The 12672-nt window shown below is 37.6% G+C and overlaps 1 protein-coding gene across 5 annotated transcripts in view; it reads left to right on the forward strand.

The window, feature by feature from the left end:
* Positions 1–10001, forward strand: part of LOC138310380 (uncharacterized) — a 34801-nt gene extending 24800 nt beyond the window's left edge. For 2 of the 5 annotated variants that reach the window (XM_069251581.1, XM_069251580.1), the window contains exons 16-21: positions 399–4952; positions 6049–6252; positions 7157–7497; positions 7804–7906; positions 8555–8634; positions 8974–10001. In XM_069251581.1, coding sequence (XP_069107682.1) covers positions 399–4952; positions 6049–6252; positions 7157–7497; positions 7804–7906; positions 8555–8634; positions 8974–9039 — 5348 coding nt within the window. In that variant the 3' untranslated portion in view covers positions 9040–10001. The remainder of the gene's footprint in view (positions 1–398; positions 4953–6048; positions 6253–7156; positions 7498–7803; positions 7907–8554; positions 8635–8973) is intronic. The other 3 variants (XM_069251583.1, XM_069251584.1, XM_069251582.1) reach the window with 3 other exon arrangements.
* Positions 10002–12672: the final 2671 nt, after the last annotated feature.

Consider the following 12672-nt stretch of genomic DNA (forward strand, 5'->3'; position numbering starts at 1 on the left):
ATAAGAAATAATAAATAGTGTCCCGAACGATTCGTGGCACTATGTCCTACGTGTATATGGAATGAAGTCCTGATTGCACATGCATCAAAATCAAAATAACTTAATCTATATTATTTTGGTATTAATTAGAAATAAATGATATATAAATATTTATAAATTTAATCAAGATTTAACACCAATTATTGTTCAAGTGAAAAGTATGCTTATGCTCTGTCGGTGGTGGAGCATTATGTTTACAGCTTGTCGTAAATCCAACAAACTGACTACATTAGAAATATTTTATGCCAATCAAGACATTATGAAAATATAAGTTATGTTAAAAATATTTATTAAATGTGAAATTTAATGTACTTAAAATTCAAATGACTAATATGGTTTTTTTGTATTCTCTTTTGTAGACAAATGTATGGAATCGGTACATCTGAATTTCGACGTGAACATGTTGGACAAGTCTGGAAAACAGACCCAAATCAATAACATGGGTGTCCGCAAGACGAAATATGGCACAGCTCACTTCAACGGGGCATCAAGCATCAATATTTGGAATCTTGGAAGTATTGACTATACGGACAAATTTGCTCTCAAGTTCAAGTTTAAATTCGACAGATGGGAGAACAGGTTTGATATGGGCGGATATCCGGTCGATGCCGGATGGAAGGGAGACTTCCTGTGGAAGTGGGATAGCCAGACCGGATGGAATAGGAATTTCACTGTCGGCGGAAGTTGGAATGTTGTGAATTTAATGAATATGTTCAAGAGGATGTTTGCTGCTACCTCCGAAAACCAAATGGAAAATATCATGGTTGAAATTGCTGAATCTCCCGATTTCCAGATTCTTTTATATCATCTTGGTTTCATGCCTCAGTCGACAAACGCTATCCAGATCTTAAGACAATTGATGTCAGGGAACGGTGCTATTTTTATCAGGCAGATTCTCAGGCAAATCGGAAACATGCAAGGTGGAACGGAAATTCGTCGACTGCTCCTGCAGTTACTTATGACAAGAGAAGTGAATGACTGGGTGAGGGACCATAGCGGTGACCATGTGGATATTACAATGAGGATATGGAGAAAGTTTTTAATGTCTCTAAATCTCACGGACTCCAATTGGGACATTGGCGGTGGATGGAACAGTGGCATGGATGACCGCACCTTTGATATCATTGCCGACTTGTGGTATCAATTTGTCAGAGATTACGATATGACAGGTCCTGAATGGGAGGGTAAACTGAAATGGGCACTAGCTAATGACCGAAAGAAGGGTTCTTTGGATAAACGTTGGATATTCGATATTCTGTTTGCAACGAAGAATAGCACTATCAAGAATATATGGCTGGATTATTTGAATAAGAGGAATTACAGTATCGACTGGATCAGTACTAAATGGCAGATTGGCGATGGAGGAATTGGCGGAACAGGCACTGGCCAAGGCCAGTGGAACTCCTGGCTGAACTGGCTGATACAAACATATGGAAAGGGAATGGGAACTGGACAAGGAGGTCAAGGCATGGATGACCGAACTCTGAATATTGTAGCGGACCTGTGGTTACAGTTTGTCAGAGATAATGGATTGACTGGTCCAGATTGGCAGGGAAAACTTATCTGGGCACTGGATAACAACCGCCAGAAAGGTTCATTAGATAAACGCTGGATCATTGACATTATGATGGCAATGAAGAATGGTACCGTAAGAGATTTATGGTTGAACTACTTAAAAAACAGAAATTTCAATATCAACTGGAGTGGTACTGGATGGCAAATCGAAATGGGCGGAACCGGCGGTGGACCTGGTGGAGTTGGTCAGAACCAATGGAATGTCTGGCTCAACTGGTTACTGACCACACAAGGAACAGGGATGGGTACCGGTACGGGACAAGGAGGATGGAATAATGGCATGAATGAACAAACACTAAATGTGGTAGCAGATCTGTGGTTCCAGTTTGTCAGAGACTATGGTATGACTGGCCCAGAATGGCAGGGCAAACTTATCTGGGCACTGGACATGAACCGACAGAAAGGATCTGTAGACAGACGTTGGATATTCGACATTCTATATGCAACAAGAAATACCACCATCAGAGATGTATTAGTAGAATACTTGCTGAGAGGAAATTTCTATATATCCTGGAGCAACAATGGATGGCAGGTAACACTGGGCGGAGGCGACGACGGAATGGGTGGAATGGGCCGTAGCCAATGGTATGCTTGGATCAACTGGCTTATAACAACATACGGAAGTCAAGGCGGGTCAGGTTCTGGATGGGGCCAGGGATGGGATCAAGAATGGGGCCAAGGAGGACAAGGAGGACAGGGAGGCTTCACCTTTGACAGTTTCTTCCACTGGTTGTTGGGGAGTGGCTCATATGGCAGCGACTTCTCATTTACAGGAGGAAACACTGGAGGGCAAGGTCAAGGCCAAGGCAACGCACAGGGTCAAGGGTGGTTCTGGGGAGGTCAAGGCAACGGCCAAGGACAGGGATGGTTCTGGGGAGGACAAGGTAATGGCGGATCTGGTGGACATGATGATTGGATGTTGAGTGTTAATGGTAGTTCTCAATCTGGTGGGAGTGGTGGTAACTTCGGAACTAACGAACACTGGAACAGCGGAACAGGCCAAGACGCGTGGTTCTTTGGCGGCAGCGCAGGTTCTCAGGGAGGTAGTAATGGCGGTAGTTGGGGTGGCGCTGGCGGCAGCACAGGCTCATGGGGTGGTAATGATGGTTCAATTACAGGCGGCTGGCAAGGTCAAGGACAATTCGGTTCGCAAGGCGGAATTAATGGTGAGTCTAACTGGGGCGCCGGCGGCGTTTTTGGTGGAGTAGACGGAAGCAACGTACAATGGCAAGACAATACAAACATTGGTTATGGTATGGGGGGAAATGGACAAAGTCAAGGTGGATACGGTGGTGGAAAAGGAAATAATGGAGCCGGTTTCGGTGGACAAGGACAATTCGACTATGGAATTAATGGAGGTTGGGATATAACTGGTGGACAAGGTGGTTTCCAAGGAGGTACCGGCAGTGTCGCGAAAGGTGGTGGTGAATTTGGGATGAATAGCGTGAATGTAAATGAACAAATAAGCGGTGGCGTTTATGGCAGCGGAGGGTCTAAAGGACAAACCAATGGCCAATTGGACGTTAATAGTGTATCTAACGGACAATGGGGTACAACGGGTGGAGAGGCTTCGGGAGGTGGTGTTTGGTCTCATTCTGCTGGTGGCAATGGTATGGGTGGTATAACCCAGGGAGGTGTATGGCAAAATGGTGGTTCTGGAAGCTTGCAAGGAGCGAATGGGGCACAAAATGACCTCGGACAGGGTATGGGTGGAGCTGCTGGTGTATTCCAGGGAGGTGTATGGCAAAATGGTGGTTCTGGAAGCTTGCAAGGAGCGAATGGGGCACAAAATGACCTCGGACAGGGTATGGGTGGAGCTGCTGGTGTATTCCATGGAGGTGTATTGCAAAATGGCATTGGAAAAGGAGGTTCTGTAAGTGTGCGCGGTGCGAATGGTGCGCAAAATGGCCTCGGACAGGGTATGGGGGGAGATGGCCAAGCAGGAGGAACAGCTTGGCAAACTAATTTTGGACAAGGTTTGGCTGGAGGTGTCGCATCACAAACTGGCTTCGGACAACAAGGCGATGATATGGGACTACGAGGAGGGGCTAATGTACAATATGGTTTTGGCAGTAACGGAGGGTCTGGACAGATAAAGTTCGGACAAGGTGATTTCGTTGGAATCAATTCTAGGTTTGGGGAGCAAATGGAAGGTGGGGGAGGGTCAGGTAAAAACTGGCGGCTAAAATTGGATGGAAACCAGATTAATTTGGATGGTAGCTGGAATATGCAAGGGAATGGAGCTAACGGAGTCAATCAGAAACAAGGTATGAACAGTATATCTACATCCAGTGGCAGTAGCGATCAGGGTGGCGCATTCACCGGCAGTGGTATTAGCGGAAGCATGGCAGTTGCCTTTGGGGTTAATGGTAATAGTGCAAATAGTGAAAATACAAACAAATTAGATAGAGTAGGTAGAATGGGCAATACAAATGGAAAAATTGGAACTGTGAATGGAACAGATTTGTACCATTTGATTCATAATGGTATAGGAAAAATTAACACTGAAGGAGCAGCAAGGGCTATTACGGGTTCCGGGACCGGAAAAAATGACAAATGGAGCGAGAATGGCAGGGTGGTTGATTCTCAACGACAATTATCAAGTGGTACTAGCCAAATGAAAATTGGTCAATCTATGATAGGCCAAGGTGGGCAAAACTTTCAATTCGATGACCAGATTGTTTCTGGTATGAACAACCAGCAATTTGGTATAAATGGACAGACAAGCAATAGTCAGTCTGTAACTGACAGAGTTGGACAGCGAGTTCAATTTAATGCTAATGATCAGGTTTATAATTCGGGAAGCAGCAATAGACTTAATGGTGCTGGTATTGTAAATGAACAAGTTATAAAGTCGGGAAATGGTGGGAATATATTTAGTGGTGGGATGGTGGGGAAACAGTGGGTCAATGATGACATGGTCAGAACTGGAAGCAGTTTGACAAGTAGTGGAATGAGCAATGGGCAATGGGGAACTGAAACAAATGGTAATAACGGAATCGAAGGAACTCATAGAGGTACTGGTTTGGCTGCAGAAAGGAAAATGAATACCTTCGGTGTAAACGGATTTGCAGTCGACGGTAATTTAGGTCAAGGACAAACTGGTACTGCCATGCAAATGGGGGCTAATATCAGAGGTAAAGGAGTCGGAGGTATTGGAGCTTTTCTAAATGTAAACGGAATGTCGAAAGCAGAAATATCAGCCCTTTATGACAAGTATAAGACAACATTTGGAGGGACGGGTATTGTCGAGACAAAAGCTAGTCCTCAAGGTCCGCATACAGGGGCATCTTTAGGTCAATTCTTGAAACAGACCAAGCTCGACTTAGGTCGCAAAGGTAACCAAACTTTCGTCTGCTTTCTTTTGCTGCTGTGTTACTGGTATCGTCTTCATCAATACGTGGCCTTCATCGTCCGAGAACTGTCTTGTTGTGCTCTTGTCCTCTGTGTTTGTACTGAAAAAGAAACTTAAGCAAACTGTAGTTAGCTATGCGCTTCAATCCGCTGCGATACCGCTGCGCGCGCTTGCGAGTAACCTGAAATGCATTTGCTGCATGAAGTATAATCAGAAACCACAAACATTCAGTTTATTGCTTATTTTCGGGTAAATTTTTATTTCAAAATTTTGTTCGGGGGCTTAAAGACTCGATAACCCAGTCAACTAGGATGTCTGTCGAAAATGTCTGCTCAATGAAAATAGATAGACAGATTACTAAGTAGAGTGTTGAGCCAATTTTGAAATATTCGGTTGGATTGTGAGGGAACTGGGGTTAAAAGAGGCCGGATTAATGAGTTACGAAAGTTTTAAAGTATCATCTGGCATGAGAAATAATGTCTTTTTTTGGTGTTGCAATTTGCATTAAGGCACAAAGCATTACACTGAATTGATGTTTTACTTGATTCAATACTAATATTTGTTTGCATTGTACATTACTTTCATTTTCTCGTTTTCGAAACATTGGCATATTTATCTGTGTTGGTGGCAGGGAACATTTCCCTTCACAAGCAAATCTCTTTACTTCGTTTAATTCACAACATGTATTTTAAATTTTGCTTTTAAATATGAAAAAATCAGAAAAACAATTATCAAAACTATAATCAGGCGTATGTTTGTTAAAACCGTATTGAGATTTGCTTGTTCTGGGACTTACCATTGATTGTTATAAGAGAATTGAGGCATGTTCACTATATATATGGACACTTATCTCTATTGCATTTTATTTAACTTTTTCTTCTATTACAAAACCCGGATAATTTCAAAACCACATCGATTTTCTTTCAGATATCTCACTAAAGTTTATGATATCCTTTAAACGAGCTTTTATAACTTAGCGAATTCAGAATCAGTTTACTAATAATCAATATATTGATATAATGCAATCCTTCAAGTAGGCTGTATGGCACATTTTGCTAATACCTTTTTGGGGTTACCAGGCAACTGGGGTTTTGACCAGGGTGGCACTGGATTTGGCAGTAGTGCCGCCGGTGGTTCCTTTGGATTCGGTGGTTCCGGTGGAAGCAGTGGTGAAGCGGATGTCGGAGACATCAACACAATTCTCAACAACCTGGGAGGCACAGCAGGAAGTCAAAGTGGTTCATCATCTTCATCCGCTCAAGAGAGTGGAGAGTTGCAAATCGGTAAATAAGTGGCAATATTTGTCTGATTTAACCAAAATTAAAGCTTTCAGGGATATTTTATCAATTCAAATTGATTTTAACTAAATTTAAAGGTTTCAAAATATGATTTTATCATTTCAATATTTTTATAAGATGTTATTATTTTTATTCAGCATTACTGAGTGTTCCGTTATCATTTTTAAAGTAATGCCAAAATGACATGAGAAAACGACGCTACTTTTAAACGAAATTGAAGAGTGTCACACCTAGCTTTAACACTAATTACAAAACAGACAAAATATTAATTTTTACTCAGTTATCGTCGATCGATTTTTCTTCTAGACGGAAGACATTATTCCGATTAGATTCAGTTATGCACCAATGTGTATTTGAAGCAAGAAGTCACCATGTTGATGCACCCTTAGAAGGTTGAAGGTCCATATACAGTATAAACTCTATAGAATGCCGTCCATATTCATGGTAGATTAGACCAAAATACTAACTCGAGATACACAAACTAACCAAGAGCTCTGCTTTAGTGCTAAGTGTCATATTACTCAGAATTTTCATGTTAATTGGATTTGTCATCACTTGTATCTTCATTTTAACCCATTTATTGTTTAATATATTTGCCAATAAGTACATCTCCGAACTATCTGTTCAACTTCAACTATGTTTTAGACATTTATAAAGCTTTTTCATCGAAGCAAATGTCATCCACTAAGAACAAGGCAACATTGTTGTTGCTAAGAATTAATTTACATTGATATTTGATTTATTGACTAATGAGTTATATTTTACCTTAAATCACAAGCGTATATTATTGTTTGTATAAATATTCAAATTTTAACAAAATAAATTAATTCAAATATTGATATTCTAACGGAATTATGCGCACACAACTTGAAATTATTTTTCTTCATAGGTGGAGGAAGTTCCATTGGAGGCGGAAGTTCATTAACCGGAAGTTCAAGTACGTCACAGAGTTCCTCACAGGAGGGCCACCAGACTGGTGGCAATATTTGGCCTTATCGTCAAACCCGTCTCCAATTGCCATTCGAGTTTGATGGCTTGGACTTCCCAGACCTCTTTAGACGAAAACGAGCTGCACCAAATGGTGACATCTTCCAGTATCAGACATTGCTAAGCAACTGCCAAACGTCTGGTCAAGGCGCTTCTGTGAAAATCGAGGCGAATGAGAGAAGCATTAGGCTCGGTATGCTAACGGTAGGAAGAAACAAGATGAAGATGATGAATTTTAATATCGTAAGTAGTCTAGAATAGTTTGATTATCTCAGAAACACATGTAATGATGACATATGACATTTTTACAGTAGTTGACAAGAAACTTATTTAATATCGTAGTTTTCGTGCAATCATGAATATACATATAACAATAATAAAACTTCGTTTATATATGATTAAGTAAACAAGTTTAGAGTTGAAGTATTTTAAATGATATGTCAGTGAATCAAGAAAAATAATAACATTAAGTATTATTTTAGTACACTTACTGTATAGTTAAAACAAGAATTCATAAATAATAAATATATTTGATTTTCTGCGTCATAGGTACCCGGATGGAATGAAGTTACAATGACGTATGACGGGAAGAAACTTTCTACAAAAGTACAGAACTGGCGAGGCGCCCAGGAAAGAAGTGTTCCTCTCACAGGTAAAGGACATTTTATTTATAACCGCAAATATACAACATAGGTTTTTGTTATTGTTGATAGTATTATTTGTTTCATTATCAGTTGCCCTTTTACTGGACAAGTCTATAGTATGGAACGTTTTTTTTAAATTGTGATATTTTGCTATGTTAATATTATGATATGCTTTTTCTAGAATGTGTGAATCAGTTTTGACCAGTATTGTTGCTTTAACACGAATGGTATATACTGAAAGTGTTCGGCAATTATTAAATCAAAATCATGACAACATTATGACGTATAACACTACGTTAAGTTGATATAAATGATCAACTGTGGTGGAGTACCTTAGATATATTTAGATGTATTATGTAAGGTATAAGATATCCGGAAGTTTTTAACTTCAGGCAGTATCTTTGATTGGTTAGAAGTGGTAACTTGTAGAAGAAAAATATATTGCTTCATTGGTTGGTTAAATTGCTTTTGTGTTTTGGAAGCTGCAGCACGTAAGTTTGTGTTGTGCTTGCTTTTTATAGTGGAACCCCTTGAGCGTTTTGTCAAATCAAACTGTGAAAGACACCAAACACTCCCCACTCCGGTCATATTATATTGACAATGGAGAAACCAGTCGTTCAAATGCCATAATGATAATGTGATTTTATCCTTTTCAGGAAACATTCAGAAACGTCAAGGATTCAAGATAGGAGGAGCATGTGGAACTAATGCAAGCTTCAAGGGACAGATGGATGATGTAAGATCTTTTTAACCAAATTCAAAATAAAAAGTTGCAATTGTCTGATAAATATGATTTCATAAAATGTTCATGCAACCGCTGATCTGCACTTGGTTTTTACAAAATACTTTTACTAACTTTTATGCGTAAATCACATCTTTTGCATTGACATGTCTTTCGATTCATAAACGTATGAATTCGATGCTACTACTATATGCTACATTTCATAGAAATTGTCTTTTGCAATATTGCATTTCACATCTGGGTATGATTGTTAAATAACCTAAATATATTATATGACATCTGAGTATGATGATTACATAACCTAAATTTACTATGTGTTATTTCGTATTTCAGATCCTATTATACAACTGTCTCCCATCAAAATTCCAACAAGGACCACGTGCGGTTGGTAACAAGTGACCCGGATGTAGTAATGCTCTATTGACTTGTGATATAGATATAATTGTGTGACGTCATTAATTAAAAATGACAATTCGTAAACAGTGATCTGTGAAGCGCAGGAGTGAATCTCGCGAGAGATTTCAGTTGATGACTTTATATACCCATTTCACTGTCCATCAACAATGACAATTCGTAAAACAAAGGTCATTCATTGTGAGACTGGATTATCTTCCGTAGTGCATTTTTCTCCGCTAGGTTGCACTGATGAATATTATTTTGAAAGTGACATCTAGTGGTGCGAAGAAGAATAACGACAGATAACTCAGTCATTTTCATTGATGTTATATGTACTGTATGTTTATGACATTGCTAGCTACAAATCCTATCCCCATTTACTATATAGAAATGAGTTTTCCATGATAACGATTCATGTACATAATCTTTATTGTTGATATGACACAAACTAAGAGCGGAATTCCATAGTAGTCCACGTCTAATTTATATAAGTAGTTTGAAATAGATAATACCTATTCTTTGTTAAGTTATACCTAGATACTGCTGGTTATTATGTATAAATAATTCGATAACACTACATCTAGTATCTAGGCGAGTTACGTCGTCAAAACATGTGACAAATGTTTTATTTGTTCTGAAGACGACTCCTGTAATAATGCATTTTTACTATAATTTTACTGTACATTCAATTTCCTTCTCTCCCTTTTATCATCAATTATCAAGCGATAGAATTATATAATTTAGTTGCATCCGTATAATAATACAATAATGGTATCAAACTTAAGTACCAACTAAATATATTTCCTTCTGGAGTACTGCTTTAGTCGAAGTGTCAGAGTTAGCAAAACATTTATTAAGAATGATAATTGTATTGTCTAGTTCCAAAAACGGCGTTGACTTTGTTTTAAACATTTAGTTTTGTATTGTTAGGAAGTTAATAAATAAGACATTGTTGCATTTTCAAAGTTTGTTGACTTTTATTTTCGAAGAAAAAAAACTGAAATCGTATTTTGGAGTGGCACAAAAAAAGCAAAGGACATATAACCTAAAAATTGTTTTTGATAATACTATTGAACAATATAGCAGTTTAGAGCATCCCAATGTAGTTTCTATATCAGTTAGAACAGACATGTATAAGGAGAACACTTGCCTTCAATTCACTGGTTTTGCTTGACAACGTTTAATACTCATTATGGAATATGAAATTAGAAATTCAGGAACACTTTCAATGTGGAATTGCTATCATTTGCTAAAGAGATTATTATCCTTTAAATATTTTAATAACATCATATTTAATTAAAGGTGCATACCTATGACGAAACAGTATTTGTTTAGAAATTAATAGTCTTGCAAAGGAAGGCCAAAGTCGGTAGAAATTGTGTTAATATATTCAGTATAATTTCTTATGAAATAGAAAAAAAAATTTCAATCAAAACCACTCTGCACGCGAAGAAATTAATTTATATCATAACAATCATAAAACGAAAACGCCCTCCCGGCTGGCTATATCCGAGTTAGAATTTCTTGTAAAGAGTTAGGCTAATTTATTTTTAGAATTATTAAAAACAAATTACACGGGGGTTTTCCATAATTTCAATGGTCAAAACTACAACGTAAACAGAACGTAACTGTCGTTTTGATATGCAAGAACTTTTGGAAGGCCAATGAACGCATTTAATGTGTTTATGTCTGGCTATTCACTATTAACTATTTATATGTTTCACGAGTTGGGTAGTTTGATAAGTCTCAATGGTTATTAGCTTACTTTTAACGCTTCACTTCAAAAACTACTGGATCAATTCAATGAAACTTGGCAGAAATTCTAGGGACTATTTGTAAACGGTCAGATTTGTTTAGCGAAGTAAATGTAAACTTGTCAAGCAGGTCACGAATCACTAAACACAGGTTTTGCCAATAGCTTTTCCCCTTTTGACCAAATGTGTCAAACTTGTTACATTTTTGTAACATGATATGGCAAGCCAAGTTACTTTTTATTCCAATTTCCGATATCGGGAATTCTAATTTCCGATATCAGAAATTCAATTTCCGATATCAGAAATTCTAATTTCCGATATCGGGAATTCAATTTCCGATATCGAGAAATCAATTTCCGATATCGGGAATTCATATTAATTTTTGATATCGGAAATTCTAATTCCGATATCAGAAATTCTAATTTCGATATCGGAAATTCTAATTCCCATATCGGAAATAAGAAAACAAATTCTGATATGGGTAATTCTATTTCCGATATCGGTATTTCAATTTCCGATATCGAGAATTCAATTTCCGATATCGGAAATGAAGTATAATCTGCAATGCAAATAATGAGTAGAGAGAATTTCCGATATCGGGAATCGAATTTCCGATATCGGGAATTGAATTTCCGATATCGGAAATTGAATTTCCCATATCGGAAATTTACTAATTCCCGATATCGTAATTAGAATTTTCGATATCAGAATTAGAATTTCTGATATCAAGAATTTTTGTTCTAATACACTATCAGAGTTAGAATTTCCGATAGCGGAATTAGAATTTCCGATATCGGAATTGAATTTCTGATATCGAGAATTCTAATTCCGATATCGGAAAGTCAATTCCGATATCGGAATAAAAGAATAAAAAGTAACTTGGCTCGCGATACATGAATGTCTATCATTTGACATACCACATGCTTCAATAACGTTTACCATGGAAACATAAAGGAGAACGGGGATAAAATCAATTGCTATTGTCTTACAGTTCTAGTTGCATTTTTTATGAAAATAAATGTGCAAAACTGAATTCTGTAGCTAGAAACACACCGGGAAATACCTCTTTTTGCAACTGCTATGAAAATAAATGTGCAAAACTGAATTCTGTAGCTAGAAACACACCGGGAAATACCTCTTTTTGCAACTGCTCCTAAACAGTATGTTTGTATTCTAAAACAACGATATACTGGTCCATCACTTCCCAAAAACTGGATTACTAAGCTTAGGAGAGATTACTCGCAAAAAGATGTTAGTTTGGTTTTCCGAAAGGTAATTAGCTTAATCACTTAATTATTTTTTTATTGAATCTGTGTTTGTATCTTCTCAACAATAGGCATGTAGATAAAGAATATTGTAAAAACGTCCAGTTAGCATTACAAAAGAACGATTTCAGTTCATTCCAACATCGTTGTTAAAATGTTATTAAAATCATCTTTTGAATAATTGGGCACCGAATCTTAAACATGATTAGGTGTCTTCTAGGCAAAATTGATCTTGAAATAATTAATGTGTTTATATATGTTTGCTATGCTTGACCTACTAAAGCACTTCTATACTATACTTGTCCAATTAAAGTATTAAGCATTATAAACCAATTTCTCTTTTTACCATTTTTAATTGTATAATTGAGTGTAAATAGCCAAATGACAAAAGCAGCTGATAAAAAATATGATTATCATATCATTCTGACATTTCTGAGAGTAGTGAAAAGTAACTCTTAAAATCTAAATCTAAACATATATTTTACAATATTTGTTTGGAATACAACCTCAGGACAGATTTTTTTGCCCACCAACTGGACATTAAATTTCCTTTTTGTCCGCAGTCCGTCCGTTAACAATTCTTGTTACCGCTCTTTCTCAGAAAATGCATCAGGGAA

This window comes from Argopecten irradians, chromosome 16 (genome assembly GCF_041381155.1).
Source record: "Argopecten irradians isolate NY chromosome 16, Ai_NY, whole genome shotgun sequence".
NCBI lineage: Eukaryota > Metazoa > Mollusca > Bivalvia > Pectinida > Pectinidae > Argopecten > Argopecten irradians.